The sequence below is a fragment of the Lutzomyia longipalpis genome, chromosome 4 (genome assembly GCF_024334085.1).
Source record: "Lutzomyia longipalpis isolate SR_M1_2022 chromosome 4, ASM2433408v1".
NCBI classification, from domain to species: Eukaryota; Metazoa; Arthropoda; class Insecta; order Diptera; family Psychodidae; genus Lutzomyia; species Lutzomyia longipalpis.
In genome coordinates, this window is record NC_074710.1 from 18,422,152 (window position 1) to 18,447,518 (window position 25,367).

Here is a 25,367-nt window from a genome sequence, read left to right on the forward strand (position 1 = left end):
CAAATCCCATAAGTACCACCAGGTACAGATACGGAGTTTGTGCATGAATAAGACGATTTTATTGTTATAGAGCTGGCTGAGGAATTTTCTGTGAAAAAAAGTAATAAGGACCTCTAAAAATAAATTAAAAATACTTCCAAAGGATTCTCCGCGATTTCCTGTAAGTTTTCTTAAAATTTTTAACAATGAATTCAAAGTGGAAATACGTTAATTTCGTTGAGAAAATATTGGTTTGTTGTGACAGTAATTTGTGTTGTCTGGGAGCTCCAAATTAATTCACATTCTCCGGTTTTCCGGACAATTTATTGCCTTTCCTCATAATTTTCTGTTAATTTGTGCATTAAAAGTTAATAAAGTTTAATTGAAAAGTAACGAAATAACGAATTTATTGTAATGAACCCTCATGGAGTTATTTCAGAGGGTAAGTCTGGGACCGAAATTGATACAAAAGGCAATCAAAGAATTAGATATGGAAGTTTTTTCAGACACCTCATTCGGAGTAAGAAAATAATAGCAAAGAATTGGGAAAAACTAAAAGAAGTCGAAAGAAATAAATTTGCATGAAAATTTGCCTTAAAAACACAACAAATTGATTTATTTACAGTAGTTGACAAAAAGTTAGGATCATTCTGACTTAACTAGAAACTGCTAAAGAAATCCAACGATTTTTTTTTCAAAATCTTTTTGTTTAATTTCTTATCTACGTTTTAATTTATTTATTTTTTTAAATTTATTCTGTTATTAGAGCTGATTTTTCTTTTTAAATTCCAGACACCGCCATCTTGGATATATTTTCTTAAAGCTCTAAATGAATATAAAAGCAAAAGAGCTAAAAGATAGGTAAAAATACATCTTAATAGTCTTCAAAGGAACTTTTAAAAGTTCATTTTGAATACATTTTTTGTGTGAAAAAAGGACAAAAAGAACAAAGTTTAATGCAATGAAGTTAGCTGCAGGAATTATCCTTTTGATATTTTGTCAAACTTTGAATGAAGCAAATGCAGCTGCTGCATTTAGATCAGCTGAATCGCACTACATCAATGATGTTGAAGTTACGGAAAACTCCATTGAGGATGACGTGAAAACCGAGAGTCCGGCAAAAGCATCCAGAAGACGTATCTTTGAGTCCCCATTCAATACCACCGATATTGTTACACCAAAGCCAAAGCTTAAGTGCCACTGTGACACCTGCCCAGAAACAAATTTTATCTGTGAAACCGAAACCCTTTGTTTTACATCAGTTGAAATCAAAAATGGCCGAGAAATTGTGCAGTATCGTTGTGTCCCCGAAACGAGTGTCCTGAAGGATCGTCTGCCCATTCAATGTTTAATGTCGAAGCAAAAGGAAAAGGAATACAATGTACGTTGCTGCGGGACGGATTTTTGCAACAATGACGTCCTAACGACGACGCTCAAGGAGAGAAATTTCAAAAGTAACGACATGATTAATTGGGACATTGTCTGCTATTTGGTTGTCGTGACATCCCTCCTGTGTTGCCTGGCCTTTGTGACGTATTTGGTGTTTTGGCGCCGAAAGAAGTGCACGGGGATTAAAACACTCGCCATTGATGATTCGGAATGCGATAAAATCCTCCATGGACACATGATACAGAATATGATTGAAGTGACTACATCGGGATCAGGATCATCAGGGCTTCCACTTTTGGTTCAACGCTCTATTGCGCGCCAAATTCAACTTGTTGAAATTATTGGGAAGGGGAGATTTGGGGAGGTGTACCGCGGGAAGTGGCGCGGGGAGAATGTTGCCGTGAAGATCTTCTCATCGCGCGAGGAGTGTTCGTGGTTCCGTGAAGCAGAAATCTATCAAACTGTTATGCTGCGTCATGAAAATATCCTCGGCTTCATTGCGGCAGACAATAAGGATAATGGAACATGGACACAGCTGTGGCTTGTAACGGATTACCATGAAAATGGGTCGTTATTTGACTTCCTAACCGTCAGCACGGTCGATACGAAAACTATGCTAACGATGGCACTGTCCATTGCAACGGGCCTGGCGCATTTGCATATGGATATCGTTGGGACAAATGGAAAACCCGCCATTGCACATCGTGATTTAAAAACCAAAAATATCCTCGTTAAATCAAACCTCAGCTGCGCCATTGGGGATCTCGGGTTAGCCGTTAGGCATGATGTGAAGAATGACACCGTTGATATCCCATCAACACACCGTGTGGGTACAAAACGCTACATGGCACCTGAAGTACTCGAGGACACGATCAATTCAAATCAATTTGATTCATTTAAGCGCGCCGATGTGTACGCCTTTGGGTTGATTCTCTGGGAAATTGCCAGACGATGCAATATTAATGGGACCTACGATGAATACCAATTACCATACTTTGATGTCGTTCAACCCGATCCAACAATCGAGGAAATGCGTAAAGTTGTTTGTGTGGACAATCAGAGACCCAACGTGCCCCATCGATGGCATTCAAATGGCGTCCTTCACAATATTGCTAAAGTTATGCGGGAGTGTTGGTATCAGAATCCAGCTGCACGTCTTACAGCACTCAGAATTAAGAAGACACTCGCAAATATTGGATCAGATGACTAAAGAACAGATTTATTGTGAAGCTTCCAGAGAAAAAAAATCTTTTAAGTCTCCTACCTGCTAATGTAGCAGTTCCCAGTGCTCCAGTAACACACCTAACTCATAAAATGTATCAAGAAGATCAAGAAGAAAGAAAGCTCAACTGTTAGAAATCCTCTAATCATGAGCCAGAATATCCTTCAAATCCTAATTATTTTTTAAACGGACAGATTATTGATTTTACATTTAAGTATGATGCGACACTGAATGAGTTTGCTCGTCAATCTCTTTCTTTTTTATAAATATTATAAAATTAGACTGTTTTGTACCATTTTGTATACCCATAAAATATAATTATATTTTGTACGTAGTTCAAGCCTAATTGTCACAGTAATGTATAGATTTTAGCTTCTGTGTGAGCGAATCGGTAGAAAGTTTTAACCCTTAGACTCATTGACGGCCATGTTTCTGTCGCTAAACGTTATTTTATCATCAGACGTCTTTTCAACTGTTAAAGTTTTTTTTTTGTTTTCAAACAAGTAATGTTTTTTTTTCTTAAATTTGACGTTTTTTTCTCTCGTTAAACGTTTCAAAGAAAATGTCTTCGAAAGTTTGACGTTCCTTTTCTGCCATTAAACATTTTATCTAACGTTTGACGTTCTCTTTCTGTCGTTAAACGTTATTTTAGCACTTTAAATGTCTCCTTTAACGATTTCCAACAATTAGACACCAAATAACATTAAAGTGAGTTAAAGGGTTAATCAGAGTTCCTCGCTTCTGTTAAATATCAAGCATTCATTTATTAATTACATTTGGTGCACAACACAAAACTTCTGTATTGAGTAAAATATCCAAATGTTAACCTGCTGGCCGCCAAGACCTTGGAGCTTCCTTAGAGCGCCAAGGTGGGGTCGTTGAACGACCCCAAGAAGGAAGTCGATTTTCTCATAAACTATAAAACCGGGAACTGTCGGGTCACTACCTTTAGACTCCTTATATAGTCCTCTTGCCCCTTGCATCACAAATTCTCCACCCGGAAACACGCAGAAGAAGATATTAGGGAAAAACATTTTTCACTCATTTTTCACACTTTCTTCGTGAGAAATTTGCCACGAAGTTGACCGCAACTGCCTTTTTTTTTCACTACTTCCCCACATTCCCCTCACTTCCCGCACCGTGATAAATGGCAATATTTCTCGAATATTCTTTATTGTTTTGCACATTTATATGCTTCTAATTATGTTTTATGTTGTTTATGTTACTTATTCGCGATAATTCTGACACTGAGATGGTAAAGTGAGAAAGTAAACACAACCCTTCAACCCCCTTCAACCATATGATTCATGATGTGACTAACTTCATTCTAAGAAATTTTCCGCAGCATGGCCGTTACACCAATTTTTGAATTCCCTTCTTCTACATTTTCCTTAATAACTTTTCTTGTAGTGGACGGATTGAGATGAAATTTTTACACAACCTCCTCAGATAACCAAAGAACTTATTTCCAAAAGATGGGAATGGTATCTTTTATATTTATTAAGTTATAGCACGAAATATAGGGCTGGGGTCGTTCAACGACCCCGCTTGGCGGCCTAGAGGTTAATCAATTGAAAATTCATTGCTTAAGCACTTATTTTTAATCATTAAAGTTATTCGTTTGATATGTATACGAAAATGTTTTAAAGAGTATTATTTAATAAAAATTATTCTACGTTAATTCATAAATTTAGCAATAAACTGCTTAACGTATTTTTCAATGAATTGTAAACAGTTTTATTTTTAAAAATATTTTAATTTATTGTCCTTGGCGTACTCAATACAGAAAATCTTTGACTTGAATAAAATAAATAAAAATTGTAAATAGACTAATAATGCACATAATTTGTAAAATAAAACTGTTGCTATTCTTGAAAGAATTATAAAGAAAGAAAGAGACAAAAAAAATTTAAAAAAAAATAAGATAAAAAGTTCTCGTTGAGAGTTTTATGAAGAAAAAGGAGCTAAAATGTGAAAGTTGAAGGAGAAGAAAAATGCAATTTCAATACTTTTTGTTTATTTTTGCAAATTTTTTGCACAGAATTTGTCTCCTAAATACCAAAAAAAAATCTCTAAATTTTAATATTAATTAATAAAGCAAAAAAAAAGAACAATTATTCTCATTATTGGCATAATAAGTAGTAGGATTAAGTGGAGAAGGATTTGATAATGTAATTATTTATCTCATAGACTGAGTGATTGAATCATGGATTGAATATTTTATATTATTGTACTATTATAGTGTATTAACATAAGTTCACCCAATATTAGTAATTTTATAATATATACCCTCCCCAAAACAAAAAGAAACTTTATCATTTTGATAGAGAGCATAATAATTTTCGTATTGAAATAAAACTTAAAAATTTACCTAAATTCTTGTTTTTCTTCTTTTACCCAAAGTTCGGGTATTCTTTACAAAGAGTTATTCCAATATTGGAATATTGAATCTGGAATATTCCAACATCGATCGAACGCTTTTCAAAAAAAAATCATTTAAAACTTTCAGTAAGAATTGATTAACTTTTTAAAGAAGAAATTGAGACACATTTAATTCTTTTTTTTTACTTTATTATCTCATATTGTTTGAGTTTCAAATTCCTGAACCACAAAAACGATCCTATTCACCCCAGATGAAAGTTACGTAAATTTTTTCAGAGAAAAGGAATTTATCAGCAACACTTGCCCAAATAGACAGTTTTTACGTCAATTTACTCTTCAAAAATGAGTCAAAAAGTATTATTCTTGATAATTCTGGCAGAATCATTCTAAAAAGAGCTTAAAAGTGATACGGTCAAGACTTTAAGCTTCATTAAAAAATCATTCTTGTGTGATTAAAATGAAACTTCTGCTGATTTTCGTTGTCTTCTGCATTGGGACTAGTTTTGGTAAAGATTTCTTTTAAATCTTTTATATTTCTGAAATATTTTTAATCAGTTTCTTAATTATTTTCCTTGTGTTTTTAAACATTCTTTTAGGACAAAATCTTTGTCCTCCAACAAACATTCCAGTTTGTTGCCACTATCCTGATGGGTCTACCATGACGTTCACCAATGCTTGCGTTTTGGAGTCTCACAATGAGCAAAATGGCCTTCGTAAGTATATTGAGAAACTATAAGTAATTGCTCTGATATATTTTCAAAATGGCTACAATTACTCAATCCAAGATGGCAGACTTGTGTCTAATTTTTCTTTTCGTTTCTTTTGTATGTTTTTTTGCAAAAGAATCATGAAAGTGATATAAAGTTCTTTTAACACTCGGAGGACTTTACTGGTAATTGGTACCAATTGAAACCTTAAAATCGTCACAGAATAAAATCTATTGGACTTATCTCGATTAATTTAGCATCTATGTGTAGGGAATTTTAATTACTTTAAGATAGCAGAAAGAAAATCTTGAAAAAAGTCTTTTCTTTGGAAGATAATTGAGGTCAAAGTCAAAATCCAACGTGGAGGATCAAATTGGTAATAACTACCAGTCAAAATCCCATGCATTTTTGCCATAGTTTTGAGGTTATGTTTCCCCATATTTCCCAAATAAAGTACCCTTGTTCACTTTTCCTCTGTGAAAATAAATTAATGTGGACTAATTTGTTGCCGGAAATGACTAAAAAGGTACTTGAAGAATCAAAGTTTGTGATTATTTAGGCGCATTAATAAATTATGTAAAATTGTAGCTACAAAAGTCGTTTGAATTGGCAATTTGGCATCGATTCTACGCAATTTTTTTTCAGTGACGATTTTCTCAATTAAATATTTAGTAATTATTTGCAGGAATGCTTGAATGAGATCAAGAATTAGTGAAACTTTCGATCCTTGTTCAATAAACTGATTAATAATTAATTATTGAGCATATTTTATCAGCTGGTACTTATTACCAATTTGATCCTCCGCGTTGTGCCAAATGTTGGGTCCTCCAAGTGTTAAAAAAGTATTTTTTGTGATTCTCTGTGTTAAGATGGCGAAAAGACTTGCTGCCGCCATCTTGAAAACGTTGAAAAACGCCTAACTAAGATCTATCTCTAATTTTTTTACTCACAGAAGCGCTAGAAATTTGAAAACTAAATTAATTATAATACAAGACCCACAGGACTCACACACGAAAAATCCTCCAAATTGACTCACAAATAGAAGCCATTTTGAAATTATTTAATTTTTTCTTATCTTCATTTGCAAATCAGCTGCGAAATTCATAATGAAATAAAAGAACTTCATTTTTATTAATTTATTTCATTTCTAGCATAAGAAATTAATGAAAATTAATCATTTTACAATGTTTTTCCGCTATAGAATGTGATTCAATTGCTCAAGGAGCTTGCGAAGGCGTCACTGATGAAGGTATTTTCCACATTCTCCCATTCCCTAAGCCCATGATTCATCCACGTCGTGACTGAGAAAGCGGAAGAGGAGACATTGAAATGCTTTCAAAGCATAATAAACCAAATTAATGCATTTTTTCTGTAAATTTTGATTTCTGAAATAAAATAAAATTCTATTCCAACGGTTTTTTTACTTTTGAAAATGCGCGCAGTTCCGCGCCGAGGTCCGCGCGCTTCCCAGTGGGGAATCTCGGCATATTCTAGTCACTAGAATCTCGGCACATCGGCATGTTTTCTCGTGATAATCCAATGCCGAGTATTTGCCGGAAACATGCCGAGAATCGTATGGATTTTGAAAAGCGTGGGAATTTCTTCTATATGAATTCTCGGGATGATTCTCGGCACACGTCCGGTACATTTCTCGGCACGGGCACTATGTACAAAAGATAATCTAGGCACATTTTCGGCATTGTTTAAATTTATATTCCGACCGTTTTTGTAACCGAAAATTGAAAAAAAACTCGAATTTCTTTTAATTTTAATATATTTTTTATTAAAAAATATTTTATTTTACATTTAAAATTACAATATTATTTTCTCACCATTCCACCGTTGCCCTTTGTTCAGTTTTCCTTTGCTGCTTTACTGGAGATGGTCTCAACAACTGAAATCTGAAAAAATATAAAATTTTTGTTTTATTCAGGAAATCGTTAAAAAAATTTAGGAAAAAGAATATTTTTGGTGGCTTCTAAGATCGGTTTTAATGAAAATTTCAGCAAATAAATTTATTGTTGATTATTTAAATGTGTCTCACACAGAATTATTTTATAAGAGTTGAAATTAAGTTTCTTTCGAAAACTTGAGGTAAATTTACTTAATGAAATGATTCGTTATCAATCACTGAACAAAACTAATAACTAAATGCTCTGTGTTTTAAAATTGATTTGTTCATTTTTTATTAATATCGATTCATTAGATTTTTATACTTAATTAAAATTATAATCTAATTTGAAAAGACGTTTTAAAGAAATTTTTAAATTTAATAAAATATAATAATTAAATGTAATATTTATGTGGATATTTATTTTTGTAATATTTTGTCTAGTTTTTGAGCCGTATTTATTATAAATTTATTGAAATTTTTAATCAAAAGACAATTTTGCTTATTATTTTATATTCATTTGAAGTCAAACATGATTTTTTTGCAAAAGTCTGGTCAATTCAAAGTAAAAAAGAATAAGGAAATTTTAACATGTTTTTTTTTTTAAATTTTTATAATTAACTTAGAAAATTAATAAATAAAACGACATTTTTTAATAAAGGAAAATATTTTGTTTTTTTTTCTCTTTTTCTTAAAAATATTATTAAGTAAAATCACAAATAAATTAATAAATAAATTCAAAAATTCTGCTTCGATTTAAAATTATGTACCTACTTTTATTTAATTTCAATAATGTTTAAAACTTAAATATTTTTCTTACGGATTTTAATCAAAAACATGCTGGACAAGTTAACAGTTTTTATTTAAAATCTATTAAATTTTGCCTATTACATAATTTTGGGATGAGTACGACTTTGGATAATTAATAGATATATACTAAAGTAATCTTTTAAAAACGTTAAATCCTTACTATAAAATTTTCTAAATGTCAAAAATTACAAGATTTAAAAGCAAGAATATTGAAGATTTTGATTAAAATCACGTAAAAAAAAGCAATGTACTATACTTTCATTTTATAAGTAATTTTTTAACAAAGTACAAATTCGCAAAATCTGTTTACAAATTAAAATAGTAAATTGAAATGTTAAAAACTTTTAAGAAAAATTGTCTTTTACCAAATATTTTCAAAAGGTATAGGTAATATAAAAGGTATAAAAAAAGTGTTTCGACCGATCAAAAAATTAGAAACTTTTTTTCGATACGGAAAAATAGCTTAATTTTTGTCCTGAACAACGTATTAAAAGAAAATAGCCATGTAAATTAAATTAAAAATGTAATTAAAGATCCTATGCTTTGTTTTCTTCAAACTTTTACTCAATGAATTGCAATTTTGATAAGATTTTCTCTTCACTATTCACTACTAAACTCTAGAATTAAAAGACAAAATATTAGCATTTTTTAATCCAAAAAGAACTGATCTGCAGGAAGTACCACAAGAGTGATAAAGTGAAAAATCTTTGAAAGAAAAAAAATTGCAAAAAACAAGAAAGACCACATTAAGTTTTGAAATTAGCTTGACTAGTCGTATTTTATACACAAAAAAATTAATTATTTTAAACGCTTAGCTAACAAGACATATAAATATATTTTTGGCGAAAAATTATCACGTTTTTTTTTTAAATCAGTTCTAAAACTTCAATGAAATATTAATTATTATTTATGTTCTACTTTACATAAACGAAGAAAATCATAAAGTATTACTTTTAAATTAAAAAATTACACAATTCAACTATCACAAAATCATTGTTTATTAAGACATAAAAAATAGAAATCAAAGAAAGACCAATATGACCAATATTTATTCTTGTCTTTGAAAGAATCACAGTTGAAAGGTATAAAAGAAATTTTTGAAAAGTATACTTACTCTAAATCAGAGCTCCAGTTTTGATGTATCATTTATTGGTGGTGGATTACGGGAATTCAAGACCGACAAGGATGTGAAAATCCAGTGCAATGTAATTGCTTCTGAACCTTCTGAAGCTTCCTTCCTGCATTGTTCCTGGAATGAATTCCAATAAGATAAAAAACAAAATTTTTAAGATTGAAAAATATTCTTACTATTTTGTATCGTCCTAAGAGGTAGTATTGGATCGGGCTTCCGGTTGTAGTGAAGATGAAAGAAATTACAGATCTTTTCCAATTTCTGCATCTGGCTTCCGTGTTTAGCTGAATGAAGATGAGATTCCGACACATTTAGAACCCAAAATAATTAAAATGCAAATAAAATTATGGACTAATCTAACCTGGGGTGAAATTTTAGTTCCGGATGTATACGATGTCCTTGAAAAGTCCAACACAGATCTTTTTTCATCACTTTCAGAGGCAACGCTAAATAAAACAAAGAAAATACACATTTTAGGCACATTAAACGAAATCTTACATATTCTTATTAATTCTATACGCATTAGGATAACTTACTTACCGAATACATTGCCGGAAAATTGAGGAAAATCACAGAAAATGGGTTTTTCGTGAACCCACGCCACTTTTACACCGTGCATGTCAAAAAACTACAATACCGAAAATATGCCGAGAATCACGATAAAGCACTATGCGCCACTACGCGAATGCTTTTGAATTAAAACTTTGTGCCGTAATTGTGCCGAAAATCTCGGCATTATACCTCACATGCCGAGCCTTACCCCACTGGGTTTTTTCTGACATAACCTCAAAAATTTGCTTTTTCCGGCGTCTCTGAGGGAGGAAAATTGAGGAAATTCCGTGAAAAACAAAGTGAAATAATGGGAATTTTGGGTTTATCAAAGCTAATTGCGGACCTTGTGCCCACGGCAATTAAGGAAAATGAAATTAAAAATTATTTCGGTAAGTTTTGTGAAGAAAATACCCAAACATAACCTCACTAATTGCCCAAAAAAATCTCTGAATGTTCTTCCGGATGTTTTTTTCAGGCAGGAAAGTGGCTGTTGATGCATCAATGTGCCTGTATCAGTTCCTAATAGCCGTACGGAGTGAAGGGGTACAGTTGACAACTGTTGATGGCGAGACAACGTCCCATTTGATGGGAATCTTCTACCGGACAATTCGTCTTCTGGACAATGGCATTAAGCCGGTGTACGTGTTCGATGGGAAGCCCCCAAATCTCAAAGGGAGTGAATTGCAGAAGCGTGCTGAACGTCGTGAGGAGGCACAGAAGCAGCTGGATAAGGCAATAGAGGCGGGGGATCAGGAGGCAATGGATAAATTCAATAGGCGCCTCGTGAAGGTGACAAAAGAACACACAGCTGAGGCAAAGGAGCTCCTTAAGCTCATGGGGGTCCCCTTTATTGAGGCCCCATGCGAGGCAGAAGCCCAGTGTGCTGCCATGGTGAAGGCAGGGAAGGTCTTTGCAACGGCCACTGAGGATATGGATGCCCTGACATTTGGGTCAAGCCTCCTACTGCGGCATCTCACATCCAGTGAAGCCCGGAAGTTACCTGTGCAGGAAATTAACTACGAACGCGTTCTCCATGGATTGGAATTCACTGCTGATCAATTTATTGACTTGTGCATCCTCCTGGGGTGCGATTACTGCGAAAGTATCAAGGGAGTTGGACCAAAGAGGGCTATTGAGCTGATAACGCAACATAAGAACATCGAAACAATCCTCGAGAAGATTGACAAGAAGAAGTATCCCGTTCCGGAGGATTGGAACTACGATCAAGCACGAAAACTCTTCAAAGAACCCGAAGTTCAGGATCCACAAACAGTTGAGGTGAGTTGAAAGAATCAAAATTCTTCTCTGCAAAAATCAGACTTAAAACAAAACACTTTCCCTTGCAGATGAAGTGGACAGATCCAAATGAGGAAGGAATCGTGGAGTTCCTCTGTGGGCATCGTCAATTCAACGAAGAACGCATCCGTTCGGGTGTGCAGAAGATCAAGAAATCCAAATCAATGGCAACTCAGGGACGTCTTGACAGCTTCTTCAAGGTTCTCCCCACAACATACGCAACGAAACGTAAAGCTGATGAACCCAAGAAAGGACAAGCAGGGAAGAAGGCAAAGACAACTCCTGCAAAAGGTGGGAAAAGGAAGTAAAACAAATGGGCAAAATCTCTTTGAAAAAAAAATCATTTTTTACAACTTCCGGACATTCTTTTACATTTCCTGCAACATATATTGCTTTGCAAGTGCCCGGAGGAATTTCATTTTACGATTATTTGCTGCTTCTCTCTTGATTTCCTCATTGTTATTGGCATTTAGCTCCAATTGACTCATGTAAGAGATCTAAAAAGAAGAGAAAATAAATAAAAGTTAAAGATTTTTGAATATTTAGCCTCCTCTTAGTAGTAGCAACACCCCCAGGAACCTTCGCCCCCAGACTCACCACTTGAAGCTTCCTTGTGTGCTCATTCTTCTTCGCATGGAGATTTATGATGAATTCAAGGATTGTCACATCCCAAATGCACGAATAGTACGTATCAATGGCATCTGTGAACGTTGCACTCTTCTCCGAGATACATTTGAAGGCTAAACTGTAGTCAATTTCATCGAGAAATTGACACAAAACTGTCGCCTGCATGTGGCAACCGAGATTGGTGCTACACTTAATCATCCTCCGTACCATACTGTCATCAATGAGGGGCTTCTGAAGGTGAAGCGTGCAGTATTCCGTGCCAGAGATAAGAGCATTCACATACCCCTTAATTGCTGCTTCATTATTCCCATTGAGGTAGTCCAGATCGGCCTTCAATTTGATCCAAGAAATATTCTGCGGATAGTATTTGAGATTTTGATCCAAAAGGTGGGACAGTGTCTCCGAAACAGCACGCATATTGTAGGAGCTGGAACTGGAAGAGATCATTTTTTTACAGTGAGATCCGTTAACGTCAATCTCTGAAGGCTACAAATTATTACAGATCTGCTAAGTCTGGCTTAACCGGATAATCTGTTAGATTGTTTAGGATTCAAGAATAATCAACAGCCACTAAGGCTGCTAAGGTTAGACGTCAAATAAGCCCGGATTTTAGGGTTGTTTGTTAAAGATCAGACGATATTTATTTTTAGTTTTGGGTGTTGTAGTTGTATTTCATTAAAGCCTGCTTTACTTCTCTAAACGGGTAGGCACAGAAACTATAATAGAAGTCTGTCCTAAAATTTTAGATTAATTAGATTAATTATTTAGAGAGAGTCAAATTGTCGGAACTTAGGCGCTTCCTGCTAAGAAACTAGACAAGTACTTTCTATTTTGGATTCAAAAATTTTTTCCAACAAATTATCAAACAGAAAACAAATCCTAGATTAAAGTTTAGGCGTTGTAGATCAGATGCTATTTTTAGAAGTGAACTGTAGTCAGATCTGTTAACAGATCTGCCCTACTGAAACAAAATTTGGCTTCACATTTTCAAAACTGTTAGATCAGAGTTTAGGTAGTATTTCACCTGTAGCAGATCAGACGAAGATTTTTGTTGTAGTTAAAGTTCTTTTAACAGTGATATACAGTTCTTCTTCTAAACTAAACTATTGCAAAAGGTAAGACTAACTTCAGAACAGAAAACAAGAGTTTTGCCTTAAAACTTTAAAACGAGCTTAGACGTTCTTCTCCTGATCCTTCCCTGCTATTCCTTATGTAGATTAGACTAATGTTACTGGACTTCTCTAGACTATTATAAACGGTCACATCTGTTACAGAAAAATAGAATGTTCTCTCGAGAATAATTAAGAAGTTCTTCTTCTGATCATTTCCTGCTGTGGATTAGTCTGTGTCTTTTGTTGTACTTTTTCTTCAAAGCTAAAAAACTTTTTAGTAAAGATTCTTTAAACTAGACTTTTCTAGTCTGTTTTGTTGTTTTGTTTCCTGTTGCAAATCAGACAAAATTTTCCGTTGTTCTTTAACTTTTCTAAACTGTCTAAACTAGATAAGAAATTATTAGAGAAGTAGCATAAATACGAATTTTTATCTCAAGATCAGAGCTTAGAGTTCTTTGCTATCCCTGTTAAAGAGCAAACTTAAGATCAGACGATGTTTTTCGTTGTTCTTCAAGTTTTTGAAGCTCTATCTGAAACTTCTCTAAACTAGTCGAACTACAGAAGGCTACAAAAACTACAGAGCATTTCTAGATTAAACTTCAGAGTTGCCTGTTAAGGATCAGACGTTGTGCTTCACGTTATTTAAGATCTATCTGAAACTTCTCTAAACTACAGAAACTTCAGAAGGCAACAGCAACAACAGAATATCTCTGATTGTGACGATTGTGAAGATCAGACTTCAGAGTCGCCTGCTAAGGATCAGACAATGTTTTCCGTTCTTCTTCGTGTTTTTTTCTTAACGCCCTGGAAGTTCTCTAAACTAGGATGAACTAGCCACAACCAACTGTCTACAACTACACAGTATCCCAAGATCAGAGCTTAAAGTCTCCTAAAAGAGATCAGACCATTCCGTTTTCTTTCAATTTTTCTTAATGCTCTGAAAGTTCTCTGAACTAGACAACTTACAGAAGGCAACAACTGAGGAACAACAAACTTCAGAATATCTCTAGATCAGACTTCAGAGTCGCCTGCTAAGGATCAGACGATGTTTTCCGTTCTTCATGTTTGTTCTTAAAGGCCCGCTCTGGAAGTTCTCTGATTGTGAGTTAGACAAATTACAGAAGGCAACACCAACTACAGCAGATCAGATCACCTCCTAAAAACTCCCAAGGACTTACTTGCTAATTGTCGGTGGCCAGAGGAACATGTAGTCACAGGAAATCTCCACATTTGTATCATCCTTGATGATGTTGATGATCTTCGCGAGGAGCGACAGAATGATTGACACAATAAACGGTTCACGGAGTTTGTTGAAGAAGGACGAGAAGTTATTCACTGCGAGGGTTGGGGAATCCCTGGAGATGTTCCTCTTATTCCCGGATGTGGAGTACATGGGTAGGACGAGATCCCAGGCTTCTCTGCATACCCTACTTGGTTTTCCCTTCTCAATGTCCATGGCTGCCGTTGCAAGGGCTGAACTTAGCTCCAGGATGGGAGAACGCTTATCCGGGAGGATGAGACTCTGCCATTCGGACAGATTGAGGAGCATTGCAATGCTGTACTCGAGGATTTCCGTACGTGGAATGGCTGCGTCGCCATTTTGGAGGGACATTATGCTCTGTTTGCATTTTGTGCCAATTGCCACGGAATCCGGATGCTTCCGGGGCCAATCATTGAGGCATTGGGTGATTTGTACGAGGAGAATCTCCCAGCCAATCAATTTGCTGATCTTCGCCACGGCTGGAGTGCTGGCAATGTCCGGACGTTGGGTCTCGGTCTTCAGGTTGTTCAACATTGCAATGGCTGTGGGGTAGTCTTTGCGATTTGTCAGCTCTTTTGCCTTTCCCAGTGTGATGTAGGCGAAATCTTTGAGGAAGCCCCTTTGGAGGGATTTCAGGACAGATTGCAGCGGAATGGGGATGGACCAACTTGGGTTGATTTCCCACAATTCCCGTGGACGCCTCCGGACGTCATCGTACTCCTTGGCCGTAGCGAGACGTCGGCAAATTTTACGTATCTCCGTTGGACTGCCCGTGATGAGTTGTCTCTTGAGATGCCCCACTTCCAGGCGATGCTGATTCGTCTCACACACCTTCCAATCAGTTTGCGTGGCAATCTGGGGGAATTGGAAGTCTCCGCCTCCTTTGAGCTTCTCAATGGCCGCCAATTCATCTTCTGCCAGGAGATTGAGGGCACGCACCTCCGGGAAAATGTCCATCTTCATGAGAAGTGTCCGGAAGTACTGTGCAATGCGCTCCCTGCTCTTCCCGGAGCATCCTTTGAGCGTTTTTGTCGTTGCATCCAGGAGGAATTTGAGGAAATCCCCGGAATAGTTGCATTTCTGCATAAAGTCCGTTGTTTGGTGGCAGTTCTCTTCGTCAACAAGGCACCGGATGGTATTCAGGGCAAGGATACTGCATTCAATGTCCTTCGTCACGTGTGGTTGACTGACCTTGAGGGCTTCCTCAATGTCCAATTCGAGGATTTTTCGATGCACAAACGGGATTTCCATCTCCAAGTTGTCCCTTTCGAGGATTTCCAGGATATTTGCATATCTCCTGTGGACAGTTTCCTCATTCATTCGCTGCAGTAGGCCGTGCTTTACGTCACTCACTCCGCATGCCAGCAAGCATCCCTCCAGCTCCTGCTCTGGGACATTGCACAGGAGGAAGTCCGCTGCGGTCTCCCCACGGGCACCATATTCAGCACGGAGGGTGCGCAAATTATCCCGACAATCGATCGCGTGCTGCCTGGCCAGGGCATTGGAATTGATGTAGAGGAAGAATTTGCAGAGATCAAAGTGAATTTGTGTCTTAATCTCGCACTTTGAGATGAATTTAATGAAGCGGAAGTTCTGATTTGTGTACTCGGCAGTGGCATTGAGGGGCATGAGGGAATCATACGTGAGGACGGCAATTGCTTCGGGATTCTGACAAATCCCCAGGAGGTAGTTGATGGAATCCTGCGGAATGGGATCCATTGCTGTGGCGAACATTTCATCCCGCAATGAGATGGGATCAGCTGCTGTGGCGGGATTAAGCCCGAAAATTGCCTTATTCTTCAGGAGGACCTCCTTGAAGATCTTGTACACCCGGAGGGTCCAACGATGGTAGATCAGGAGAGCAAATTCAAATGCCCCCCGGCTGCCTTGGGGCCCGATTTTCACCTCATCACTCGTCAGAGGGAGACTCACGAGGGTACCCGATGTGATGGTGCACAAATCATCCAGGAGCTGAATCTGCTTCTGCAGGCTCAGCGTCTCAATCACATCGAGATTCCATTTGAGGTGCGAAGCAACTTTCAGCGTGAGAATCTTCAGTGCCACCTGCTTCCTCCCCAGGATATCCTCAATACTCCTCACGGTGGGTTCCTTCTCGCCCTCCTGCGGTGTTGGACATGCCTCCACAGGGTTATCCGGGAAGATTGTCAGGAATTTCTCAATTAATTCAATTGCTGGTGGATCTGGAAGGAAATTAAAGATTTTTTTTTGTCCTCCATCTAGCTAATAAGGAAAGGATAAAAGTCGTCGTACTTGGGTGGAGTTTATTGAGATGCGATGTAAGAAGTTCCGGATCCAGGAGGAATTCAAACCAAAGGATTGTCTCAGCGGAAAGTGGGACTGTTTTGGGGCGCAATGGATCGTCCATTTTTGAGGTTATGTTTCCACAGACTTTTTCCTGAATCTTTTCTTTGCTTCAGAAATTCAATTTTAACCCTTTTTCACGAGATTTTAGCGATTTTTCTTAGAATTTCCTGAATTTCCTCCAAGAAGCCGCTTTAGAGTTCCTTGGAAGATTACAATGAAGAAGAAGAAGAAAAGTTGAATGAATGAAAATCAAAACAAACCAACGTAAAATGAAATGCAACATACAGCATAATATGCGTAAGAATGAGAAAACATGCTTGCAGCAATGAAGAAACGTGAAACATAACAACGAAGAAAAAACATGTTTCAATAGATTTCAATGAAACAAAGCAGTTTGACAGATTGCAGTCAAAAAGAAGAAAAAAGTGAAAAGTTTTTGGCGAGACAAAGAAAATCAGCATATTTTTCGCAATTTGTGGGCATTTCCGCGGGTATTGCGTGAAAAATGGATTCGTGTGCTGCTGTGGAAAAAGAATTGGAGCGTGTTTTGACGAAATTTACAGCAATAAATGAGCATTCGGCCAAAATTATCGGGGATGTTCTCGCACACTTTGTTGAATTGCAAAAACACATAGCAGGTAAATTCCGACTTTTTTCATAGCTTCAGGTGCCTTTGGGTGTGTGGAAAATGGGGCCACGCAGCACCTCACGCCTCTGGGGGCACAGGGTGGGGGGCAATTGTCTCACAATTGTGCGTTTGGGAAGAAAGTTTTTGTGTTTTGTGTGTGACGTACAATGACGGAGCACACGGGATGCTTTTTAGAGGCTAATAATAGCGAGGGAAAATAATAAATTTTCTTCTAACAAAGCGCGCAATTTTTCCTCTTCTTCCTCCCCCGCGATAGGCACCGAATCAAATGCTGAGCTGACACCTGGACAAATTGTCATACTGAAGGATACATTGGGGAAGACAAAGGAGAAGCTACAGCGACTCACAGCCGATCATCGGGATCTCCATGGGACAGTTAGTAAGGTGGGGAAGGCCATTGATCGGAATTTCGTGTCAGACTTTACGGCCACCTCACGCACAGATGTGTTCACGTCCGAAAGGAATATTCAGCTCCTCAATACGGTGATTGCTCAGCACTTCTACAGACAAGGCATGGATGATGTGGCGGATATGCTGATAAAGGTATGTTGAATGTTAGTTCCTTTCTATTCCCTCTCCTCTTGTTGAGCCTCCCTATTGGTTTACATTCCAATCTTAATGGGAAAAGTAAATAGAGTTTCTCTTATCTGTTGTCTTTTGGTCTGATTTTAATGTTGAGAAAGTTGAGAAAAATGACCTTTGAAACATTTCTTGATTTTAAATTTGAATGACGTTTCGGGGATTTCTTCCCTTCTTCAGGTAAAAAATGTAAGATGTGGAAACGTTAAAATTTATTTAAGAAAATAAGTTTTTCCTTTTCTGGGCAAAATGAATAAGATGAATAATGGATACATAATCGTATAAATAACTTAATTTTTGTTTAATTTCGTTCGTAAGTCAAGATCAATTTTTTAAAGCTAATTTTAGTTATTTTTAAACCAGGCCTAGTTTTCTCATAGGTCAGACTCTTAAGGTTTAAAAGTTAGGTCAGACTTTTAAGGTTTTAAACTTAGGTCAGGCTGAATCGAGACTAAATGTATTTTTTTTAGTTGTTTAGACGAATTTCGATGCTTAGACGATAAAAATATGCATCTAAGCTCACCTAATTTAGCCTGATATAATCATTAAATTCTCATAGCTTGACCTGGTTTAATAAGACCTAAACCTAGCGTGAAAAAAGGACAGAATTGCATTAAAAAATGTTAGGCTTCGCTTAAGAATATTAAGCCTAATTTAAGGAAACTTTAACCAGATTAAATAAACAAAAATTTGAACGTAATATGAAAAATTTAAAAGTCCCTAAAAATATTAGGATCTATATCACAGACTTAGGATTCATTTCAGGAAACTTAATCTAAACCTAAAAAAGTTAGAATTTCATTTAAAAAAAATAGGCTTAGCTAAAAATCTAGATCTGTTTAGAAAAAAAAACTTAAGCTTTGCCTAAAAAATGTAGGATTGTCTAAAAAAATATAAATCTAGTTTAAAAACTAAGTCTGGTTTAGGAAGATTTAGGCTTAGCTAAAAATTTAAGTCTGGTTTAAGAAAATTTAGGCTTGCCTAGAAAATTAAGAATTGTCTAAAAAAAAAGCATAGCTTTAACGGTTTTAACTCCTATGTCTGATTTCATAGAACTTAGGCTTAGATTAAAAATTTAGCACTAATTCAAGTCTAGTTGAAAAAATCTTAAGCTTTATCTAAAAAAGTTTAATTTACCTAAAAGAAAATAAGGTCTAACTTAAGAAAATTATGCCAGGTTTAAGAAAATCTTAACCTTAGTTTAGAGAAGTTTAAAGTGCTATAAAAAATTAGGCCTAGGCTAAGAAACTTAGTTCTGGTTAAAGGAAACTTTGTCTCTGTTTAAAGAATCTAAAAGGAAGAAGGTTTGCTTCATATGTATATTTCTAAATTATAATTTCTAAGTATAATTTTCAATAGAATCTAAGTAGAATGCTCAGATCCTTAGATTTTCTTCTAAAGAAAAAACAAACAAAAATCAAAATGGCGAACTTCTCTTGCGCCCTCTACCTTCCATCACTCTTTCTCTCTCTTTTACTTTTTGGCGCTAAAATAAAAATTCAAATTTTCTCTTTAAAAAAACAAACAAACAAAAATTAAAATCATGAAGGAATCAGCCCTGCAGCACGATGAGATATCAATAGAACCCTATGCTGAGCTCCATCGTACGTGGGAGGCAATTCATAATCGTGATTTAACACCCGCCCTCCAGTGGGCAACGCACTATTCGGATAAATTGGAAGCCAAACACAGTGCGTTGGAATTCAAATTGCACCGTTTGGCCTTCATGCAGATCCTAAGTCGGGGTATTGAGGCCCAAAAGGAGGCTATCTCGTACGCAAGGACGTACTTTGCAAAATTCGTCCATAGATTCCAAAAGGACATACAGAGTCTCATGGGGACACTCATGTACTTACCAATTGGCATACAAAATTCCCCATATCGTCATCTAATGGCGGCCGAAATGTGGATTGAGGCGGCGGATAGTTTCATTAAGGATGCCTGCAGTGTGTTGGGGATTAATAAGGATTCTCCGTTGTCGGTGGTGGTGAATGCCGGCTGTACAGCCTTACCGGCATTGCTGAACCTCAAGCAGGTGATGCTGTCGCGACAGGTGATGGGCATTTGGAATGGACGAGATGAGTTACCGGTACGAAGACATTTGAAGGGTTTTTTTTTCAAAGGATTTTTGGCTCTAAAAATTTCATTTTTTTTTAAAGATTGAAATTGACTTAGATCCAGACAACAGGTATCACTCCATCTTCGCATGTCCCATCCTACGACAACAGAGCTCTGAGGATAATCCACCAATGAAGCTAATTTGTGGGCATGTTATCTCCCGCGATGCCCTCAATAAGCTCAGTTCAGGACCTATGTAAGTACATATTTCTCTTTACTTTTTTTCTTGACTGAAAAATAAACCTTCTGTGCAGATTAAAATGTCCCTACTGCCCAATGGAACAGAGCCCTCAGGATGCCCGGCTAATAAGTTTCTAATAAGAATTAATTAATTAAATAGCCAGCGTGCTAATAGTTTGTGTATTTAACAAAGATAAATTACACAAAACTACAAAATTTTCTTCATTTTGAGATTTTTTTTCTGCAATGTTTTGTGGGTCAATAGATGTTTTTTTTTTTGGGAAAAATTTTTATTTAAATAAAACAGAAATATCCTAATTTTATTTTTTTCCCAAACTTTTCATTTTTTTTATTTTATAACTACAAAAAAAACACTCAAGATTAGTTTGTAAATATTTTTGAAAGAAAGAAAAAACTTTATTTTCTGGGTGATGAAATGAGAATAATGTTTTCTTACTTCATCAAAAGGATTTTACTATTATTTACAACAAAGACAAAAGTCAATTGTGTTTTGTTTGGGAATGAAGAAAGAAGTTTTAGAGACAGACTAAAAAAAAAAAGGAATTAAATGATTTTTATTTAGTAAATGAATAGTTTATGCAATTGACTAAGAATTTGAGATGAAAAAGGAAATATATTATAAAGAAAAAGAGAAATAAACTTAATATAATGGATTCAAAAAACAAAATTAAAATTTCTTTTATTTCGAGTGGAGTGGAAATTTCAGCACATTGAGCATAAAGTTTGAATTTCTCAGATTTCTTCGGGTGTGCAGAGAAGTTTCTCATCCTCTACCAATCTTTTTAAATTTATAAAGTTTTGGTGAAAGTTTTAGTAATTTCATGGGTTTCATGGTTGAAAGGATTTTATAAAAGTTTAATTTAATAACTTATTTGGAAGATTAATTAGGAAGGAAAGAAATGTTTTTTATTCAATTTGATTGAAAAAAATCCCTTTTCTGTCTTTGGTGGCCATTTTTATGTAATATAATGGCGCTGTAGTCACCAAGAGGGACGCTAAAGTTCTTAAAAAGACTCCATTATCTTTTTTTTAAAGCATTTTCATATGAGGTTGTTTTTTAAAGGTTTGGACCGTCTTATTATGATATGAGTTGGTCCAATAATTATAAAAATCTAACAATAATGAGGAATACAAGATAATTTTAAATTTTTCTTTACAAACTTAACTGAAAATTTATTCATAAATCTCCTTTTTTCTTTTAAACGTTTCCTTTCCATTTTTTTTTTTGAAACTTTACGACGATTAGCATTAAAATCTCGGATTAATCTAATTTATTTATTAACGAACATTATTGATTAATTAACGAATAATTATCAAATTTTAATCCCAAAGAATGCTAAAAATTGAAAAAATATGCTAAGGGATTATTGCGATAACATATTCTTCGTATTCTTTAATTGAGATTCGATAAATGGATGATTCAGTTGACGATGTAAGACCCCCTTCCTTAATTTATTTGACATTTCGTAGATCTGTTACATTTTTCTTCAGTATTTGAAGAAAAGGGAAAGATAATGGAAATACTTTGAACAGAACAATTTATTAAAAGGGGAAGATTCTAATAAAAATCTTTTCTATTTTCTTATTTTTCAATTAATCAGTTATAAGATTTTTAGTATTCTGAAAAAAAATATTAAAGATTTTGACAGTTTATTTATCTCTTTGTTTTTTGAAGGAAAATTACTTTTCCAGGATATTTTAAAAGATCTTTCTGAGTGTTTTCTGAAATAACAAATTCTTTATTTTACTATCCTACGGTTTTTACGTTGTTAAAACAAATAAAAAAAATATTAGAATCGACCCCTATAAAATTTTTTTTAAATTAATTTTAAAGACTTTCTTTATAAATTGTCGATACACCCTTATACCTACGATAATAGTAGCGACAAGCGATGAAAAACAGAGTTTAGCTTAACGGATTTTATATTTTTCCTATCTTTTATGGTTTCCATTTTACTCAAAGCCTTTATTTTTACACAAAAAAAAAAAAACAAAATGGCGCTAAATGTTGAAGTAATTTAAAAAGTTTCAAAATAACTCAAGGCTTGCTGCGATCACATTCTTCCTTCAGTGATTTTTGATAAATGGATGATTCAACTGACGATAAGAGACATTCTCCCTTCATTCTTTTAGTATTTGACATCTCGTAGCTTTATTATTTCATTTTCAGTATTTGACGGAAATGGAAAAATTTCAAACACAGCAAAATCCATTAAGAATTCACAAAATTTATTTAATTAATTTCAAACAAAAATACAAAAGGTATTACAAAAGTTTATTACAAGTCGTGGTGAGCTTTAATTTTATCAATTAGCACGGCTTTCTTGGCGCCAGAGATACCGGAGATGCCAAGTTGTTGAAGGTAGGAACGTAGGGTGCTAACGGTTAGCTTCTCTTCACGACCATTACGGAATTCCTCGAGAATTGCTGCTTCATCCGCTGCAGGAGGGCCATCTTGGGTGGTACGTGCGCTTTTACGAACATTTCCGCTTGATTCAACAGCTTTGCGCTTCGTTATGGTGGACAACTGTCCAAATTCCTCCGCAATGGCTGACACAATGTCTGCAATTTTACTATCTTGATACTCGGTGTTGGGTAGTGTTGTATCCTCCTGTTCCTCCCTCTCTGTCTTGAAGGCAAATGCCTCAATGGTGCTGTAGATATTCCGCAGGGCGGGATCATTGAAATCCTTTGGGTTGTAGCGGAACTTCAACTTTCTCACCATATTCTCGAATAATTCATTCTTTTCGGCCGTCACGGAGGTCTCTTCGGGGTTGAATGCATCAAAATCACGCACATCATCCCTATTGGGGAGGTGAACAATCAAGAATCCGTTGTATTCCAATTGATCTCCATCGTGGAATGCATTATCCTGCGGAACGAGAGCCACATATCCGGGTGTGGCCTTGTGACGAAGAGTCAGCACACAAATGGCCACCTTTTGACGGTCCAAGCAACGCTTCCAGAGTGCCCGGAAGAGTTTTGTGGAGCCAGCAATGCGCATTTCATCGGGATAGAGGAATGCACCGTGTTTGAGGTAGTTGCAAATGGATATGGATGAGCGTGGTTTGAAGCCAAGGAGACGTATCCCGGCCGGAAGGAGGGTCTTCATCGTTGCGAGTTCTTGTGTTGTAAAAACAATATTCTTCCCACCAATTTCCTGGCATTTCTTCTGCTGGTGCGGCAACAAGGGTACAGTGGTCCCATCGTCGGTGTTTTGGATCTCCTGAACACGCTTCCGGGTGATGATCTCATTGGTATTCCGATGCACCATGAGGGCTTTTGGGTACTTAACATGCCTCACGGAACTATAGACACCAACACTCAGCTCCAGATCATCGCCCAGATGGAATTTAAGGTGGGTATTGCAGCGTTTCCGGAAGTTCCTCTTGTAGATTCTACTGGAGATAGCTTCAATGTCCCTCACAGCTGCTTCCAGTTCAAAGTGCTCCATGTCAATGTCCATTGCCGTACAGATAAACTCCCGGTAGAAGGGTGCTGGGTCAAAGTCCTCCTGCATTGGGATGAGCGTAAATTCCACATCAAGTTGATTGAGATCTTTCGCCTTGACAAAAGCCTGCTGCTGTTCATGGCTATTCGGCGGATGAGGTTGCGCGCAATCCGTGAAGAGGACAATAGCCGATGATTGGAGTTTGTAGCCACACTTCTGGAACATTCGCATACACAGCCAAAGCATCTCGGCGAATTTGGCATCTGAGCAGCTTCCGTAGCGTGTGCTGAAGTCAAAGAGATCATCTGATTCATGGAAATTCCGTACGTAGGTGATATTCTCAACGGATGATGTATCCATTGGGAGGAGGATGCACATATTGGCAGGTACAACAATCTCTACGGATTCCGCTTCAAAGCGTGACTTTGGGCTATGGACGGTGTTGTAGAAGACAATGCCAACAAGATCCTTTTGATTGCTCACAATGAGATTCCTCATTGAAGCTTCAATCGCCTTCATGGCCAGGCGCAAATTTGCTTCTTTGCCTTCATTCTCATCCAGCATAGATGCTTGGGCGTCTATGGCAAAGATGATGCCTTCCCTGCCGCCAAAGGTAACCTGAGAGTCCTCATCTAGTCAGGTTTTCCGGAGGAGGGAATAATATGTGGTTTGTTATTGCTTAATAATTAGTTTTTATTTTATTCTCTTCACAATATTTTGTTACAGTGTGTGAGATAGGGGCCGTGTTATTTGAGTAACTTCAAAAATTCGTGTCGTTTGCTTAACTAAGGGTCATAAAGGATTAAGCAGGTATATGGCTATGTCTGTGGAGTTTCGAAGGTAAGCAGTTCCAGAAGTTCTATTTTAGATGTTGTTCCATCAAATGTGAATGAGATAATTGTGATATCCACACTGGACAAAGAAATAAGGATTTTCTGTGTAAGTTTGTACTTTTCTTCCCCTGTAGTTCCAACTGCCAAGGATGTCATTTCGTTCATGAGCAAGGCTCCAAAAACCTGTGCTTTTCCACTAGATTTTTCTTCCTCAATCTTCATTTTCAGAGAACGGAGTGTAACTTCTGTCATTTCAAGTGTTGCATTGATTTTGGAATGCCATGCTCGAATAGTTCGTTCCGAAGGGAGCTTACCCAAGTTTTTGTGGAAACGGTAACTTCTGGTACAATCTTCAATGGTCCTGATGTTAAGCCATCAAATGTTACTCAAAACACACGAATTTTTGAAGTTACTCAAATGAAACTTACTCAAATAACACGGCCCCCGTGGGATAAACAGGAAGGAGTTCTGGATGTTTCTGGGATAGCTCAGCTGGTAGGTAATCTATACTCTTAAATCTAAGTTTAGTAAAGTTTCCTTTGCACTTACCTTCCTCCACATTGAGATCGGCTTGCATGTACATTTTAACCTGAAATTCCTTACAAAAAACAAAATGAATTAAAAAATCAACAAAACAGTAATAAACTTGAGGTATTTAATTTTCTCTTCCACTACAAATTCAAAGGAATTATTAATTACTTACCTTAAAAAATCGTGAAGAAAAAATAAGCTACTATGAAGCGCGCCCGAAGTTATCACAAAACCTTTCAAACTTTTGTGAAATATAATTCGTTCACTTGATTAGCTGTTGCTGCATGTGTCATCTCATTGATTTGGTAGCTGTCAAAAGA

The 25,367-nt window shown here is 36.3% G+C and overlaps 6 protein-coding genes across 9 annotated transcripts; 3 read left to right on the plus strand and 3 right to left on the minus strand.

Annotated features, from left to right (window-relative positions):
• Window positions 1-30: 30 nt before the first annotated feature.
• On the plus strand, window positions 31-4,967 carry LOC129795403 (TGF-beta receptor type-1-like). 2 transcript variants are annotated; one of them, XR_008751125.1, is made up of 3 exons: window positions 31-160; window positions 772-3,411; window positions 4,153-4,967. XR_008751125.1 is itself a non-coding variant. In XM_055836644.1 (2 exons), the coding sequence occupies exon 2, from the start codon at window positions 941-943 to the stop codon at window positions 2,576-2,578; it is 1,638 nt and encodes a 545-aa protein (XP_055692619.1). In that variant the 5' UTR covers window positions 31-160; window positions 772-940; the 3' UTR covers window positions 2,579-4,967. The 2 variants fall into 2 exon arrangements, 1 of the variants encoding a protein (XP_055692619.1); XM_055836644.1 differs by having other exon boundaries at window positions 772-4,967.
• Window positions 4,968-7,150: 2,183 nt separating this feature from the next.
• On the minus strand, window positions 7,151-10,245 carry LOC129795419 (uncharacterized). Of its 2 annotated transcripts, none has more exons than XR_008751126.1 (4): window positions 10,053-10,226; window positions 9,689-9,958; window positions 9,495-9,629; window positions 7,151-7,580 (listed from the first exon to the last, which is right to left on the minus strand). XR_008751126.1 is itself a non-coding variant. In XM_055836660.1 (4 exons), the coding sequence occupies exons 1-4, from the start codon at window positions 10,129-10,131 to the stop codon at window positions 9,501-9,503; spliced, it is 405 nt and encodes a 134-aa protein (XP_055692635.1). In that variant the 5' UTR covers window positions 10,132-10,245; the 3' UTR covers window positions 9,445-9,500. The 2 variants fall into 2 exon arrangements, 1 of the variants encoding a protein (XP_055692635.1); XM_055836660.1 differs by lacking the exon at window positions 7,151-7,580 and having other exon boundaries at window positions 9,445-9,629; window positions 9,689-9,796; window positions 9,874-9,958; window positions 10,049-10,245.
• A 3-nt stretch (window positions 10,246-10,248) lies between these two features.
• Window positions 10,249-11,901, plus strand: LOC129795409 (flap endonuclease 1). The gene is made up of 3 exons (XM_055836650.1): window positions 10,249-10,453; window positions 10,540-11,342; window positions 11,411-11,901. The coding sequence occupies exons 1-3, from the start codon at window positions 10,372-10,374 to the stop codon at window positions 11,666-11,668; spliced, it is 1,143 nt and encodes a 380-aa protein (XP_055692625.1). The 5' UTR covers window positions 10,249-10,371; the 3' UTR covers window positions 11,669-11,901.
• LOC129795393 (integrator complex subunit 8) lies at window positions 11,684-16,940 on the minus strand. Its single transcript, XM_055836630.1, has 4 exons — window positions 16,632-16,940; window positions 14,278-16,561; window positions 11,958-12,420; window positions 11,684-11,857 (listed from the first exon to the last, which is right to left on the minus strand). The coding sequence occupies exons 1-4, from the start codon at window positions 16,744-16,746 to the stop codon at window positions 11,729-11,731; spliced, it is 2,991 nt and encodes a 996-aa protein (XP_055692605.1). The 5' UTR covers window positions 16,747-16,940; the 3' UTR covers window positions 11,684-11,728.
• Window positions 16,941-17,063: 123 nt separating this feature from the next.
• Window positions 17,064-20,899, plus strand: LOC129795408 (E3 ubiquitin-protein ligase RMND5A). Its single transcript, XM_055836649.1, has 5 exons — window positions 17,064-17,323; window positions 17,591-17,877; window positions 19,463-20,002; window positions 20,073-20,227; window positions 20,286-20,899. Exons 1-5 carry the CDS (start codon window positions 17,191-17,193, stop codon window positions 20,347-20,349), a joined length of 1,179 nt encoding a protein of 392 aa, XP_055692624.1. The 5' UTR covers window positions 17,064-17,190; the 3' UTR covers window positions 20,350-20,899.
• Window positions 20,900-22,440: 1,541 nt separating this feature from the next.
• On the minus strand, window positions 22,441-25,306 carry LOC129795397 (ATP-dependent DNA helicase 2 subunit 1). 2 transcript variants are annotated; one of them, XM_055836636.1, is made up of 3 exons: window positions 25,220-25,306; window positions 25,066-25,114; window positions 22,441-24,315 (listed from the first exon to the last, which is right to left on the minus strand). In XM_055836636.1, the coding sequence occupies exons 2-3, from the start codon at window positions 25,097-25,099 to the stop codon at window positions 22,511-22,513; spliced, it is 1,839 nt and encodes a 612-aa protein (XP_055692611.1). In that variant the 5' UTR covers window positions 25,100-25,114; window positions 25,220-25,306; the 3' UTR covers window positions 22,441-22,510. The 2 variants fall into 2 exon arrangements, with proteins under 2 accessions (XP_055692611.1, XP_055692612.1); XM_055836637.1 differs by having other exon boundaries at window positions 25,066-25,105; window positions 25,220-25,293.
• Between the last annotated feature and the right edge of the window lie 61 nt (window positions 25,307-25,367).

Excerpts from the sequence above, each read along its gene's own strand:
- LOC129795403 (XM_055836644.1), top strand. The coding sequence starts at position 941 with ATGAAGTTAGCTGCAGGAATTATCCTTTTGATATTTTGTCAAACTTTG.
- LOC129795393 (XM_055836630.1), bottom strand. The coding sequence starts at position 16,746 with ATGGACGATCCATTGCGCCCCAAAACAGTCCCACTTTCCGCTGAGACA. Across the intron at positions 16,562-16,631 it reads TCTCAATAAACTCCACCCAA|ATCCACCAGCAATTGAATTA; the intron begins GTACGACGACTT and ends ATTTCCTTCCAG. Across the intron at positions 11,858-11,957 it reads ACACAAGGAAGCTTCAAGTG|ATCTCTTACATGAGTCAATT; the intron begins GTGAGTCTGGGG and ends TCTTCTTTTTAG.
- LOC129795397 (XM_055836636.1), bottom strand. The coding sequence starts at position 25,099 with ATGTACATGCAAGCCGATCTCAATGTGGAGGAAG. Across the intron at positions 24,316-25,065 it reads CGATCTCAATGTGGAGGAAG|ATGAGGACTCTCAGGTTACC; the intron begins GTAAGTGCAAAG and ends AAACCTGACTAG.
- LOC129795408 (XM_055836649.1), top strand. The coding sequence starts at position 17,191 with ATGGATTCGTGTGCTGCTGTGGAAAAAGAATTGGAGCGTGTTTTGACG. Across the intron at positions 17,324-17,590 it reads ATTGCAAAAACACATAGCAG|GCACCGAATCAAATGCTGAG; the intron begins GTAAATTCCGAC and ends CCCCCGCGATAG. Across the intron at positions 20,003-20,072 it reads ATGGACGAGATGAGTTACCG|ATTGAAATTGACTTAGATCC; the intron begins GTACGAAGACAT and ends TTTTTTTTAAAG.
- LOC129795419 (XM_055836660.1), bottom strand. The coding sequence starts at position 10,131 with ATGCACGGTGTAAAAGTGGCGTGGGTTCACGAAAAACCCATTTTCTGT. Across the intron at positions 9,959-10,048 it reads TCCGGCAATGTATTCGGTAA|CGTTGCCTCTGAAAGTGATG; the intron begins GTAAGTTATCCT and ends TGTTTTATTTAG. Across the intron at positions 9,797-9,873 it reads GAACTAAAATTTCACCCCAG|CTAAACACGGAAGCCAGATG; the intron begins GTTAGATTAGTC and ends ATCTTCATTCAG.
- LOC129795409 (XM_055836650.1), top strand. The coding sequence starts at position 10,372 with ATGGGAATTTTGGGTTTATCAAAGCTAATTGCGGACCTTGTGCCCACG. Across the intron at positions 10,454-10,539 it reads TGAAATTAAAAATTATTTCG|GCAGGAAAGTGGCTGTTGAT; the intron begins GTAAGTTTTGTG and ends TGTTTTTTTCAG. Across the intron at positions 11,343-11,410 it reads AGGATCCACAAACAGTTGAG|ATGAAGTGGACAGATCCAAA; the intron begins GTGAGTTGAAAG and ends TTTCCCTTGCAG.